Source organism: Daphnia magna, linkage group LG4, assembly GCF_020631705.1.
Source record: "Daphnia magna isolate NIES linkage group LG4, ASM2063170v1.1, whole genome shotgun sequence".
Taxonomy (NCBI): domain Eukaryota; kingdom Metazoa; phylum Arthropoda; class Branchiopoda; order Diplostraca; family Daphniidae; genus Daphnia; species Daphnia magna.
In genome coordinates this window covers 9947145-9962991 of record NC_059185.1, presented here as the reverse complement: position 1 = coordinate 9962991, position 15847 = coordinate 9947145, and the positions used below count along the sequence as shown (strand labels likewise).

Here is a 15847-nt window from a genome sequence, read left to right as displayed (position 1 = left end):
TTTCCTTATTTTTTTTCTTACCCTTCATTCTTACGTAACATAAATTTTTTATACGCCCCTCTTTTCTATGTAATTTCTTCATTAGACGTCTTACAAACAGACTTTTACCCTTCAAACGTTTCAAACTTGATTTTCTTGTAGTTCGATCTTCACGAACCCCGTATAAAAATTTTTTTTTCTATAGAAAATAGACCAGACACTGTTCACAATAGAGGTGTTACCCAATTTTTGGTGCTACCGAAAATATACTTCACAAGAAAAGACAATGAAAAAGTAAGTTTAAATATTAATAGCTTACAAAATTGCAAAATGTGTATTTCAACAATTAAAAACATTTTCTGTAGCTCATCGTGGTAAGAGTCACGTTTCGCGGAATCATTTTTGCTACTTACGCAATCATCACATCGGTCTTTGAATGTCACGCCGATGGTGGAGCCACTAGCTAACCAGTAGCTGGACTGTTTAAATTGCCTGTATACTTTTTGATGAGCAACCAGTTCGACGAGGAGAAGCAGGCGCTTAGCTTTAACTTCCAGCTCCGTACATTTTCACATTTTGAGGTTGCGGTAGCAGCGTTCTACTCACCCATACATTAAACATCATGGTAACGTAAAGTTTAGCTTAATTCAATTGTTATTCAATCAACTTGATTTTTAAGCGAAATTGTTGTAGCTTCATCCTGAGCTCGACTATATATGTCTGGGCTAATCGGCAGCAGTCCATCATTTCTAAAATCGTTTTGGGGGGAATAATTTTTTCTTTTTTAAGGCTATAGTTTGTTTAAGCTATTAAATGTCGGATATCTCTGATTTTATACCAAAAATATTAGTCCGTAACGGTCTGTAACTCAATCTAAAACCTAACTAGCCTATGAACTGGGAGTAGTCTAACTTTTACCAGATGCGCAGATATCAACTAAAACCTCGTTCTTTAATGCATTTCTGAATTCACGTCTAATAAGAAGCTCCACTTTCTGATCAACATGGCTGTTTGTATTGCCAATATCTTAAGTTCGAAGTTCGAATGCCAGCTGGTTAGACTAACATTTGAAGTGTAGCTCTTTATCTCTGCATGTATATAGACTAGTCGAACTGATTAACATACAGTTCACCAAAGATTGGATTTCTAGAAGTGTTACTGACATAGGACGATAACGCTTTTTTAGCTCCAAACCAAAATCCTGTCAATGTAGACATGTTGACAAGATCCCCTCCCCCCCCCCCCTTTCCTTCCAAGTGAAGTAAAGCTGACACCTCCATTGATCCAAGGAGGTTTTCTTGAAGTGCGTCAATCAACTTAGATAACTAGGTTATACTTGATAACAGCTCGTTAAATGCGATGGATGCTAATTCACTATACTGAATTTACTCATTTCTTATCAACGGACGGATGTCTTTAGTTACATCTACGGTTCTATGTTTCACTTTCATTCTAAAGTAGTATACACGGGGCTTACCCCTTCGCTAGTAAATAAATGTAAATAATAGTAATTCAGATTCCTTCCTTTTTCTCGTTGTTTTTTTTAAAAATAGTTGCGTAAGTTTCCATGCCCGTTCTTGACCAGGCTTTCAAAGCCCTACAAACGTCATCATGGACAAATGTTGGTGAAGAATTACGCCGAAATTTGCCCAGTGGCATCTCGCATGGTAACCACTACTGGGACCACTCCGAACGAAGGTCGCGCAGTTGGTAAGGATGCTCTTCTATTGCTATTCTTGAGCGCTTGTCACCGAATGTTTCTTCCTATTACGATGAAAATAAAATAAACCAATTTGAAACTAGGGAATTATGATTTTCAAATGATTATAGATCTTTTCAAATCTATTTTAGGGGTAACTTCTCAATGTCCCTTCCAGGAAAGCGATGGCAACAACGTCACCAAGACAACCACTCCAATCATAGATCTTGATTTAATCAATCTTACCAGTAAATATCGCACACTTTTCAAGTTTATCAATACGTGAATCCTTATTCCATGCTATTCTTTTATCGAATAACAGATACCAAACCTTCGATTAAAATCAACCCAACAACCGAAGGTAATTAGGTCTAGGCTACTACAATTTTCAATCAATTTTGAATTCAAAATTCAAAACACCCTTTCCTCTTCGGTTAGGATTCTTTCCCTACGAAGACTTTTTCCGTGATCAGATTTCTAAGAAGAAGCAAGATCACTCTTATCGCGTGTTCAAACGTGTTTTACGTGATGCCGAAAGTTTCCCATTCGCTAAAGAATACTCGTGGGGTGAAAAAGACATCACCGTCTGGTGCTCCAATGACTACCTGGGCATGTCGGCTCATCCCCAAGTCAAAAACGCTATCAAGTAAACACTTGAGATTTTCGCGAGGCGTAGATAGAAAATAAATCTTCATATGCTGTTTTCGATAGGGATGCGGCTGAAAAACACGGAGCAGGAGCTGGCGGTACTCGCAATATTTCCGGCAACACTTTGCTTCATGAAGCTCTAGAAACGGAACTAGCCAGTTTGCACGAGAAAGAGGCTGCCCTCGTATTTTCATCTTGCTATGTAGCCAACGATTCTACGCTGTTTACACTAGCTAAAGCTCTTCCTGGTAAGACTTGGGGTTCGATTTCATTTATCAAGTCACGTGTAATCTAATGCTACAATAATTATTCCAATTGAAAGGCTGCCATATCTTCTCGGATGCGGGCAACCATGCATCGATGATCCAAGGAATCCGAAACAGTGGTGTTCCGCGGCACATCTTCCGGCACAACGACCCCATTCACCTGCGCCAGTTGTTGGAGAAAGTAGATCCGACTGTGCCGAAGATCGTGGCTTTTGAGACGGTTCACTCGATGACGGGGGCCATCTGTCCGTTGGCGGAACTTTGCGAAGTCTCGCACGAATTTGGAGCGCTCACTTTCGTTGATGAAGTTCACGCCGTCGGACTTTACGGCAAGGAAGGCGCCGGAATCGGCCAGAGAGATGGTGTTCTCTCTCAAATGGACGTTATTTCCGGCACTTTAGGTAATTCAGTTTAAATCTACAATATTTTATCCCTTTTTTATTTGCTTTTAATTATTTTGACGTTGTATTTTCATTTCGTTTGTGCTGCGTTTTTTTCCACAAATGTTTTACTCTGATGTTCTTTGGACAGGCAAAGCGTTTGGTAATTTTGGTGGATACATCGCCGGTTCTGCCAATCTGGTGGATATGGTGCGTAGCTATGCCGCTGGCTTCATTTTTACTACTTCCTCCCACCTACTGTCCTGAGCGGAGCACTTGAGGTATTATTCAGCATTCATAATACACGAAACAAGTCAGCAAAATCCAATTGTTATCAATGCAGACTGTGCGTATTCTACGTACGGAAGAAGGTAGACAACTGCGCGAACTGCATCAGTTCAATGTTCGTTATTTGCGCACCAAGTTGATGGAAGCTGGAATCTCCGTTGAACATACTCCTTCGCACATCATCCCCGTTTTCGTAAGTCCTCTTGCTCCTTCACCTCTTGTATTCGCATGAACACTACAATTTGAGTTGCAAAAATTATTTTATTAGGTCGGTGATCCGGAACGTTCAACGCTACTATCCGATGAATTACTTCGAGTTCATGGCCACTACGTTCAGGTAGACGACATAATCAATAGCTGGCTGACTGTAGCCTATATATCTATACTTATTATTCAATTTTACAATGCAGGCAATTAACTATCCGACAGTGCCGAGAGGCCAAGAGAAATTGCGCATTTCTCCAACTCCGCATCACACCGTAGAGATGATGAATCGTTTTGTCGAAGATATGGTCGACATTTGGAAAAGTGTTGGGCTCCCCATCAAAAGCAATAAATGCGGAACGGTATGGAAATTCAAAAATTGGAAAGAATTCTTGTTTCTTAAGATGGGTTTTATCTTCTGCAGACTTGTACCATCTGCAGAAAGAACTTTCAATCGAGTAACAACAAACTGGATTCGTTAATGTCCATGCTGAATCAGAGTTGCCGGTTGCCCAATTGCCCACAGGCAGTTGCCATCTGATTTCGAACTTAATCTCGGTCTGACGGAGGGTGCTACAAAGAAGCTGAAACGTGCTAACTCTACACTTGAAAGGAGCTTTAAATTTTTTACTGGGATAGACTCACGTGACTTTGCAAACGCCATTGGTTTAATAACATGATATGCCTTAACTTTATCTTGACCCCTCGCAGACCCCCGTTCAGTTTCCCACGAGAGTTGTTTGAAATGATGTGTAGAGCTGTCGAATTGGAATTTTAGGTTTATCGGGATTTCTTTAGATCTCTGCATTTAAAGCTTTAGATGATATACCTACTCTATTAGCGTAATACAACTTCAGCTGTATCGACATTTCGATTTATACAATTCTTACTATATACGAAAACTCAAAAAGCTCAAAACTAACCAGTCTTGGAGGAATAAATCAAAATAACCTTCAGCAGACGATTGAGGAGATCTTTATTTTTCTACTAAACTGGGTTATGTCATCAGATGGGATTAACAAAAGGTTGTTTGAATTCGTTTTTTTTTTTTCAAACAAGTTTTCGTTGTAGTTTGGTTCAAAAGAGCGCAAGTGCATCATGAAGTGCAATCTTCGGTTTACCATATGGCAAAATAATATTTATACATAATAGCATGACGTAGCTAACATTCGGTTTCCATGCCAGAAAACGTAGCAAATGTATTGAGATGTTTGTAGAGAAAATTGTGTACGTGAAACGATTGGAAACATGTGCATATTGAAATCGAGAAGCAGTGCAGCTGCAGCCATTATTATCATTATTATTGCTTCTCTGTGTTATTCTACTAACCAAAGTTTTCTTGGTAATGTACGTCAGAAGGCCAATTTAGGTTAAGCATCAAATAGTCTGCCAAACAAAAGGTCAATAGAATATCATGTTTACCCCATTGGAACAGATGTTCAGGATGCAAAGCAGCGATAGCGGTCTGGCCGGTAGCCCGACAAGTGAACTCTGGAGTCTTTATAGACTGACATAGACCTTACAACAATCAACAATCTTGCATTCCTTTATTTTTAATTTAAAAAAAACTAACTATAATACGTGCTTGCAGTCTACATGCAGACACGAAATGTGTCTGTCCAGGATCAGAGGGTAGGCTAGTGCTAACACGTTGTTTTGGCACTTCTTGGTGGTTGGCGTTTTAATACTGCCGCTGGAGTAGACTATGTACATTCAATACAATCTACACAACTTGGATCCGCTCATTGCAGCTGCCCATCAAATCACTGGGTTTATTTAGATCTAGAAGGACGGAAAAAATTAAAAATAGAAAAACATTAAAAAAGTTTACGAGAATGAAAAAATTATGAGCTTTTCCGTATTCCCCCAAGGAAAGGTGTCATCTTCCGACAACCTGTTGCGCTAGATCTATGCTTAATGCGGAGCATACACATGATGAAACTGGAAGTATTTCACCAGTTATGAACCGTCCCTTCGGCCTCTGGACTTCCGCTATTATCTCGAAAGCACGCAACAGACTCGATGATACAAATACTGTCAATCCTATAAAGGACAAAAAACAAAAATTTAAAAAATATTTTTTTTTTTTTTTTACGAGAATGAAAAAATTATTAGCTTTTCCGTATTCACCCAAGGAAAGGTGTCATCTTCCGACAACCTGTTACGCTAGATCTATGCTTCTACGGACCAAGCACATGATGAAATTGGAAGTACTTCACCATTGATGAACCGTCCCTTCGGCCTCTGGACATCCGCAATATCACTCGAAAGCACGCAACAGCCACGATCATGTATCACACCGCGAATTGGCCATCTCCTCCGCGACCTGCATGCCCGGGAGTCTCTGCTATTCTTGCTACCCCTCGACTTCGTGTGGACGTGGCATACACAACCTGATGTCCTGACAACGTTCTCCTCTAGAACACGGTTTAAGCTTTGTCTCTCAGCTTTGCGGGAACAGTGACGCTCATCATCGATTGCCCACGTCTTCCAAACTACAAGAGCCCACTGTTCCACATCCTAAACTTGAATGCGAAGCCTTATATACCGCTAATTTAGCGCAGAAAATAGGTGGTTGACATTTAGCTCTCATCCCAAGATTTTCTTTGGAATAAAAAAAAATTCACCGGGTGGAGCTTAGTTCTAAAAAATGAACTATATGAGCAATTGCTTAACTAACATAGTAGTGAAGGTTTTAACTAAAAAAAAGAAAAACTTATTGATAAAATTTAGATTTTCTGCTACTTAGTACAGCTCTGGTATTACATGCTCTATCATGTTCCAAATTCCAGCTGATCATCTTGTGCTACGGACTGCTGCAAAATTTTTTGGTCCAATCTGCAGCTAAAAGTCCACAGTTTACCCGATCCGCAGTCGGCGTCCGCATTTTACTTTCCCCCAGAGTTCATTTCATGCATTTTTGCAGTTTCATCGCTGAGGCAAAGACTGGTTTAGATTTTGTGGTTTAGATTCGATGTTAAGTTGAACAGCGTTTTCCTTTCACAGCTGACTAGCGAGTATGGTTAACATTATGGTAAAATCTATTGCCCCCGTGGATACCAGGTAGCGTTGGTGTGGTGATTGTGCTGGATCAGATAATTTGAAAGGTAAAATCTCTAGTTTACCGAGAATACCAATAACTTAATCGAAATCACCATTCAAGTTTGTTTGTACCGTGTGATTTTTGTCGATTTTCAAAATTCAAAATAACAAGTATAGTGTCAAATATCTAGTTCATATGTCCTCGATAGTATAGTGGTTAGTTTATGGAGGGGTTTCCGGAAGGGGAATAAACATGTATGGGGTAGGTGCATTTTAAAATATTGCTAAAATTACATAAATAAAATAGATGGGAAAGAGTCTACTAATCTACTGGGTAGGGATTTAGGGAATTTTGGAAAGGGGGCTACGGGAAGAGGGGGGTGGGCACCATGGACACACCATATCCATTGATCCCTGGATCGCTGCCAATCGGGCCCTGAATCGGAAGGCACCCCAGGATCTTCCTTTATTTAAAAAAAAAAATCGTCGTTCCTGGGGTACCATGATCCAAGAGACCCGACAACAAGGGGGGAAATCCCATGCGAAGAATATTTATCATATTTCCGCTGGTAGGCATTCTCCATACTCCTTGGTTGGTTAAAACCACGACGTCGACCATCACCCGGGAACCGGATAGTTGAAATTCAACATCCGGTCTTAACCTCTGCCCGGGGATGGCATTGTTGATCGTGACGTCGTGTCCTTTTGCTAGCAGCGACTCAAGAGATCCTGGATGGTGTTGTGCCTTTGGTGGCGAGCTGAGACCTTCTTCACAGTGGTTAAGCACAGAAACCCGGGTCTCGTTTTCCTTTCCATCGGCGGCAACTCGTATCTTGCTCCTGTGAGCAAAACCACAGTGCCCCGAGGGATGTCGAGCCGGGCCCTGTGAAGATATCTCCAGTCTCGGAAGGAGAGGGTACGGCAGGATACCAGGCGAGCCATGTCAATGCCTGTCACGCGGGGGCGGGTTCTTCTTTTTTAAAACTGTGACAGTTTTTTTTTCGATACAAAATCACTTGCTTATAGCTGAGTTCGACCATAATCACGATTTTTTTCAGATCTAAAAAATTCAGACCTTGCATATGTCACCCTGAAAGAGACCGAACTATTTGCTAGAAAATCAAAATTATGTTTAACGAATTCTCCTGCAAGTGTGCTAATTAATTACTTATTCCAAATTGCATTTATACTACATTATTATTAATTTTCGTGACCAGTCTGGCTAACCATAAACCAAAACTGCAAAAAAATTTCGAGAAAAAGAATTGGGAACTCAACGTGTGTAAAATAAAAATGGGGGGGGGGTATACAGAAAAATTGGGGAGATGAACAGAAAGTGGAGAAATCAAACATTCGATGTAAAACGGTTGCTTTTCTCATGACTGCATAATATAAAATCCATCTGCCTACAAAATATTTCGAAATTGCTACGCAAGGACACACCGAAAAACACAGTAGGTCTAGGCTACCGTTTTTTTTTTTGTGGTCAAACTGTCGTTTTCAGACAAAACAATGTTCAGCATGTTAAAACAACGACATCATTCACGTTGCAGAAGCCACGGTATTTATTTCATTTTATTCTTAATCTCTGAGAAAACACCTTGAATTACCACGTTATCAAGCATTCGATCATTCTGTATTTAAATTATGGTATAGACTACTAGCATTACCAACGTGGAACATGGAAAAACTATACTGTGCATACAAGTTTAAGAAGATTCTAAATCAGGAAGGATCGTGACGGAGCTTGATGTGTGTTGTGGACGGAAAGTGGCAACGCATCCTTCCAAGATGATTACAATTAGGAAAATCCAGGTGATGCAGTAGAAAATGGCTCCAAAATACCAGGTCTTGTAACACACTCGCGCCCAGAGTACGGCAATCCGCGTCATAACACATTGGTCTTCCGGAGCCGTCCAGTCGCAAGGAATCACCACGGTTTCACTACATTCGCCATCTCTTGTTCCTCTGCTCAACACGAGGGCTTCACCTTGAATTGCTGAATCGGGAAGGGGCGTCGGAAGCGGTGGGTAGGCAAGCGATTTGTTCTCCGCGCAAGCGACATAATGCTGTGAGGAATAAGTCGTGTACTGCGGTAGCAAAGCTAACAGCAGAACATCAACAGCGAGCAGAATGAGTACCAAATTCGCCGTGAAAACCAGAAGGGAACGGCTTTTGGTTTTCCAAGGGCTAATGTTGTACGTCTGCTTAGAATAAATGATCAATTTTTGAGTTTAGTTTAATTAAGCAAACAACGTGTACCTTGATCCAAGGGATTCCAATACCCATTTTTTGGAAGCCCGACGTTGCTGCAAGGATCATGAAAGTAACAAGGAATATGAGGACGATGAAATCGAGTGGGAAGACTCGTTGGATGAAGAGTGCAAATCGATCGAGTGGATTGAGTACTTGAACAGTAGGCATCAAATAGCCGACAGATTCACCGAAGGAGTACATGGCTCGCAAAATACTAATGCAAATCTTTGTTATTATCTGGCCGAATAAAATGGAACGAAATAATTGCAATATACTTGGTCATAAAGAGGGAGACGAATATGAGGAGACCCACAAGCAATCCGACAATGCCGGCGCAGATCTGAGTCGGACGACAGACCATGACAAAAGGCGAAAGCCAGTGCTTGATTGTTTCCTTCAGTTGTTCTTCTCTTTCCCGTAAATCAAGATCCTCATGTTCGAGAGAAAGCAGTCGGATTGCTTCTGATCTTGGCAGCTGATGCACTCCTGGTGACATTCTCTAGAACAAACCAGTTATCGCCAAACAGAATTATGCAATCGGTAGTTATAGGCTATGATCAAAGTAATTACCACTCGTGTTTGCTGGATGTCAGATATTTCCCTCTCGATACCAATGCGGCGATTACGAACACAGGCCAATTCAGTTCGCGGATCGGGATAGCCTCGAATATGGGTGATTGGTCCCAACACCATTCCGACACCCACGTAAGCCGTTATCAAAGTTATTCCTACAATTCTTATGATAGACAACGCGAAGGAGAACATATCTTCCAACTCTGCGATTTAATAAAGCAATACATACTTATTTAGCTCTTTTTCGAAATGATTTGGGATACACGACTGTTTAATTTACCTGAAGTTTTCAAATCCTCTACCATATTGCGGAACTGATCTTCAAGGGTAGAATTGGGAGTAGGTAGATCTCGTGTAGGCACAACTCCACCAATGGCTAGCAAGACGATGAGTATGACGAGAGACAAGCCGGTGTAACATAAGGCCGGCAAGACATTCTGACGAGACCTGTAGCAACGAAAACAGTCGAAATAATTTGTTTTTGGATATGTCTATGAAAACGAGCAATCAACAGCACCTTCCAGAGGAAGCCGTCTCCATCTTGTGAAAGAAAAATGCCAAAGGTATGATAACGAACGTTATGAAAAGCGTTGCGATGTAGGACGCTGACGTACGAAATTGAATCAGAAAACAAAAAATGGTTGTTACAAAGTCTCACTTCTGATTTCATCAATAACTGCAAACAATACCATAGTAAGCAGACAGAAGGGTGGTGGAAAAGTCATGACGATCTCGCATGTCACTCGCCCACGGCTGAAATTGGCCAGAAGAATTTTTCATGTAACCCACGACGAAAACGTCGATCGGAATCAATCCTGTTGGCAGCGATGCCACCGTGAGAGCCACGATAGAAACGACCGTTGGAACACGTTCGGCTGATAGTTTTCCAGTAATGTAGCGGACAAGGAAGGTGAAAAACATGGCAGAAAGCTGTTTCGTTTCAACCGATAACGTTTTTCGCCTAAATTACGGTTGAAATAAACAACATGTTGACGATAAACCTACCAGGACGTAGATGAAGAAAACCAAAGTAAGCAGGATTCCTATGTTTTGAGGCACGAACGATGCTTGCCCATCGTGAGACATTTTCTCGGCAGGCCCCAAACTTTACAAGTAAAAGTACGACATCAAGAAACGACCACGTCACAGCAACGACTGGTAGAGCTTAAGACGTATCTTACATTTGACCAACATTGCAACTTCCAAAGAAAAACCAAAAGCAAGCAAGGTCAATGGATGGTGACTCTCAGGACAGCTTCTCTGTAATTCTAAGGAAACGACCTCGGTTTGAAAGGCTTGTTGACTGATGATTCGTTTCTCCAACGAACACCTTCTCTGGTGGGAAAAAAGACAATGCTTAGATGGATCGCATGCTGACGCGCCAGCATTGCGTTGATATCCTTTAATTCAAAAACTACATAACTAACGGGAAAACTAATATTCCAGCCGAAATCAGCGTTAAATTTTGAGTATAATGTGTGTGTTTTTATTGAATTCTAAGAGATGTCGATTTTTGCAGATTTTGGCGAAAATAAGAAGGCTATCTTTACTACACGTTAAAATGAAGTTTACTTTCGTGATTCTAATTCAATTTTGGGTTGAAATCGTGAATTTTTTAAAGCCTTAAAGGTCCACCGCATCGTTCTCCGTTACCTTTACATCGTTCACTGCGTTGCATGAAGTTTTACTTTAAAAAGTGTTTTGGCTCTCGGTAACTTCGCGGACACTGAACCGTTTAAGATTTAAAGACAGGTCATCGTGTATTTCGTGAATTTGATACATTCTTCCTTGTTAGCCTATGACTTTACTAAATTCATCGCTAGGTGAAAGCTGCAAGTAAGCAGATTGCCCACTAGATGGCTCCTGCGGTGCCTTCCATTTGAAAAATAACAGGAAAAATGCTGGAAGACTAAGGGACGATGACAATGACGATCACGGTAATCTCAATTTTTATCTTTCATTCTAGTCAACCTGGAAAATACTAGACTATATTAAATGTCTACCACAGTCATGTCAACGCTCTTTCAAACAAATGACTCGTTTTCCGTAACGACCTAACGTTATTGCTGCTATTTCGTTGCGATAACAGCTGCTAGATTTGTGCATGCAGCATTACGTTCGCTAGAAATGGCAGGAATGCCATAATATTCTTTGGCTTTATAAGAAAGTCACGCGTGCTTGAGAAATACTTCTAATTACATCTGTTATATCGGGCCGTTATAGGGCAGATTCGCAGCTTGGCCAATTTTTCCGACGCCCTCTTTTATTTCCCCATAGATCAACTGGTAGAGAATATCCGTGATTGTATCGCACATCGTGTCAGAATCGATTTCAATAAAGAGTCGTAAACGACTTGCCATATTTCGCAAGTTTTCCCTGAGATTGAAAGAACCTAGGGAAAGTAGAGGACGTTTTATTGGTGTCGGTCGCACCAAGACAAACGGTTGTGGCGCTAACGTCTCGCAGTGCAACGACAGCGGCAACGCGGAAACAAAAACCCAACGTAACGATGGCCGTCGGCCATTGAAATATCACCGAAAATAAATAAATTGAAGTAAAAGAAAAAAATAGGAAAAGAAACATCCACGCCGGCGCGAGCCACCTGAACTCAAACTTAAGCACAAGATTATTATTTTCTCAAATTTCTTTGCGGCTCGCTGTATTTTATTGATGACGGCCGACTGCGACATTGCTATATACGGCTGACGGGCAATCTGCCGCGGTTATATTCTCATCGGAATTCCGAGTAATACGACTATCTTTATATCTTTATTGGGCTAGAAAATATGTGGCGCGTGCGTAAATAACTTATACGCCCCTTTCCTCGCTCGTTCTCTCCCTGTCGTTCACTCTTATTTCATTTTATGGCATTATAATGACATGGTATATAATTCTGCGTTTCAAGGCATGGCTCGATGTCAAGCGTTGGCCCTAATTAGTCGAACCCTAGCGTTGCGCGCAGCCCCACGCAAAGAGAAAGAAGAAGAAATAAATGAATAACAATTGGGGAGCAAAGATTTGGCCATGAAGATTGTCCACCAAACTTATAGGGATGTTCATTATAAGCCATCAGTTGCAGCTTCAAATATTGTTATAACAACCGACAATGAATTTCTACACTTTGCTCATTAATTTGCATTCCACGTATACACCTGATGTATAGAGCCAATTTGCGGAGGGCTTAGTTGGACGCAGTGACTGCGTCAACGAGGAACCACCTTTTTTAAAAAAAAAGTTCCGTGTTGTTCCGGCTAAAAGTGGATCGACTACTTAGTTTTTATTTGTCTCACCACCTATAGATTTTCCTGTCCTTATTTATAAACAAACAAACAAACAAAAAATCACACACTTTGACAAAAGGGACATCTATATACCATGTTTGGCAGCCAATTATTTCTAGCTGGGTTTTTGTCCGTGCGACTCGTCTCATCCTCGATCAAACGGTGCATCAATCTTAATTGCTGCAAAACTGGTTTAGGCTGTCGTTTTCCGTGAAATGCAACACATTCAAACGTTCGCTCTAAGGCCGTTGGCATCACTCGTTGTTTTCAACGATTCCGGATAGATTTCTTGACCGTGTAATAATTCAACCATCGTTTGACGTCTGCTGTAATGGCCAGAACGAGGAATGTGTTACAGAACGAAGTGAAACAATCAGAACGAGAAAATGACAAAGCCCTCGGTGTGTATTGAGTTTTCGTTGAACGATGGACGATTATCGGGAATTCCATCGCCTAGGACTCAACGGTAATATGTAAAAAAGGAAAAGAAAAAAAGAAAAAGAAAAAGAAAAGGTTTCGTCTCCTGTCTGTTGTTATTCGAATCGATCACGACCCGTAGGGGTTGCATACGTCGCGCTGTTGGCGGAAAGATTTCAAATCTTTCAATCGTTCTTTTTTTTTTTTCCTTTCTGGTATGATGTTTGTGATTGCGATATACTTTGTTTTTTTGTTTTTTATTCAATATATATTCAACGACATAGTGTCATAGACCCTGCATCGGTGTTAAGTGCTACGCATCGATCATAGTTGCATGCCGAAGAAAATAACAGGATGAAATAACACGACGACGATGGCGTTTTAAAAAATGTTTATAGTTCTCTCCGATTGTGACGCATCTTAAGTTCCCTAAAGCAGCGATCACCAGTGTTCAGTTAAGCGCCTTATAAAGGGATATGTGCTGGGCATTGGCCGAGCCATTGTTGCCAACAAACGTCCAATAGTTTCCAGAATGGTATATTTGCTTTTATTGTTATACGAGTTGGAACTTGTAGATAACGAGGGAGAAAAAAAAAAATTGAGAAGTTAAGTAGATCATGTGTTTATGCAGGAGCAATATAATATCGAAGATGTGCATTATTTCTCGATTGCAGGAAAGAAAATTGGAAAGCAAAATGGCAAACATCAAGAGCTATTCAAATTTGTTTGGGAAGTCTGATACCATTATTCAACATGATCTTTGAATGAAAGGGCACTGAAAAGAATGGCCCATAAAACAAACACCGCACATAGCGAGCATGAAATTGTATTATCTACACTAAACGCCATCCACTATAAATACAGTATATACAAACGCAACACTTGAGCAATCGATCAAAACTAATCGCTAGATGAAGACAACTGATTGTCGCTTACTGCATTTTTGTTTTCTTCCTCTCCCTATATTTTGTTTGGCTATATTGTTTTCTTCCTTCCCCCTTTTTTTATTTTTTCCATCCGTTATCGTTTTATAATGCGCCCGGGCCAGCAGTTGTTTCGTGTTGATCTCACTAGTTTGAAGCAAACGCTCGCAAGGGAATTATAGATGTACAAAAATGACGTATACTCTACACACATACACACACACACACACACACACAAAATGAAACATAGATATATATATATATACGTATACACTGCTGTTTAAAAACTAAAAAAGATAACACAAGAGAGAGTGTGCATTAACGGCTGCAAGCCGAATCGTATTATAAGCGCCAGATAGACATCAAGAATTGTTGGCAGTGTGTGAACGCTTTTGACACGCTGTCTTCCTTTTATTTTTTATTCTTCTCTATACGCTTCTCCAGAGCGGATGCTGCGCCCCGGCTTTGCCTTTTCATCTTATACAGCGTTAGCAACGTATAGATATAGGCCTGTATATACGATGTGTGTGTGTGTGTATCTATCCACTGATCTGCGACCATTTCGCTGCTGCCGGGTCACGTGTGCGATAAATACGTAGCGGCCGTAAGGATATACCTTACGTCACACGTCGGTCGCGTGACCCCCCCAACGGGTGCCTGTCTCCTCCCCCTCTTCTTCATCTGTGATCCCCTCATTGTGTAAGTGTAATCGAATTGGAATCATTTCCTACCACCAACACCGTCCATTTCCCCCATCTCCCTTTTGTGTGAGGATGTTTGGTTCGGCAACAATGGCATAATAATGGCCATCAACTGTAGTGCGGTCGGCTTCTCTGTCGCCATTTTTCGCACTCTCAATCTCGTCTGTCTTGTTATATAAACTATAGGCCTAACCTTAAACAGAGAGGGAGGGAGGATGTGAGCACATCGTGAGCTAATAATGTTGAATTATAGTTGCTACAAACAAACAACTGAATCAACTTCTACAAGGTTGTTTTTTAATAAAGAGAATAGTAACAGGCATAAAAGACGAGTTCATTAGCGTCGTGAAGGAACAGCTGATTATTGTTATGTTATAGCGATGCTTAAATGGCTACCGGTCACAAATGTTGGAATAAACGGCATTTAATGATCTTATGTACATCTGTATCGATTTCATAGTCCATCTTTCTTCTGCTATGTAGCCATTCTCTCACGCCACTTTGATTTTGTTCTATCCTTTTTACTCATTTCTCACTTTTGGCTGTCTTCTGTTGCCTCGGTTTCTCATTGGTATTTAACGTCCGTGCTGCTGTGTGTATAGTCTATGTGTGTGTGTGTGTGTGTGTGCGCGCATAGCCTTAATCAGAGACTTTGATTGATAGGATTTCCGTGCGATTAGCTCACAGCTCGACTGGATATAATCCGTCAGTCTCCCTCTTTCTCTTTTGTCTGTTGTGTTCTCTCTAATACATCAGCCCGGCAGTGTGTGTGTCATGCTGCTGGTGTTTATATACATAAAAGCAGGCGCGACGAGTCCTTCGCCTCTTCGTTACGGTCTTGTCTGCGTGTACGCCGTGTTGACTCTTGACTCTCGCGGCTAAGAAAACGCTTAAAGAGCAGCTTATCAGTCGCTGTGCAGGCGCCGTCGGCATTTCGGCCAGCACATCCATCGCAACCGTCTCTAAAGCGCAGCAGTAGATTGACTTGCTAATTCACAGCAACGGGACACAGCAAGACGGTGACAGTCTGGACTTTGAGTAGTGGCCTCTCTGTTTTTTTAAATATAGGATGTATAACCCTATAGCAGCCTGTGTGTATACCAAAGGCTACTGTATATTATGCGCAAAGATAATGAATTTCTGCACGAATTATCGCTAGTAGGTCTACGTTGATTCCTAATAATCGAGGA

At 41.1% G+C, this 15847-nt stretch overlaps 2 protein-coding genes across 2 annotated transcripts; one reads left to right on the top strand and one right to left on the bottom strand.

Moving 5' to 3' along the window:
- The first annotated feature begins 458 nt into the window (after positions 1 to 458).
- On the top strand, positions 459 to 4332 carry LOC116921349 (5-aminolevulinate synthase, erythroid-specific, mitochondrial). The gene is given in 13 exon segments (XM_032927612.2): positions 459 to 604; positions 1533 to 1689; positions 1831 to 1926; positions 2001 to 2039; positions 2117 to 2324; positions 2390 to 2574; positions 2649 to 2993; positions 3124 to 3216; positions 3219 to 3253; positions 3316 to 3453; positions 3529 to 3597; positions 3671 to 3826; positions 3889 to 4332. Coding segments are annotated over 13 exon segments (1641 nt in total). The 5' UTR covers positions 459 to 601; the 3' UTR covers positions 4006 to 4332.
- A 3728-nt stretch (positions 4333 to 8060) lies between these two features.
- On the bottom strand, positions 8061 to 10522 carry LOC116921348 (probable lysosomal cobalamin transporter). The gene is made up of 8 exons (XM_032927611.2): positions 10341 to 10522; positions 10025 to 10265; positions 9853 to 9940; positions 9616 to 9782; positions 9333 to 9538; positions 9038 to 9261; positions 8769 to 8976; positions 8061 to 8710 (listed from the first exon to the last, which is right to left on the bottom strand). Exons 1-8 carry the CDS (start codon positions 10419 to 10421, stop codon positions 8216 to 8218), a joined length of 1710 nt encoding a protein of 569 aa, XP_032783502.2. The 5' UTR covers positions 10422 to 10522; the 3' UTR covers positions 8061 to 8215.
- Positions 10523 to 15847: the final 5325 nt, after the last annotated feature.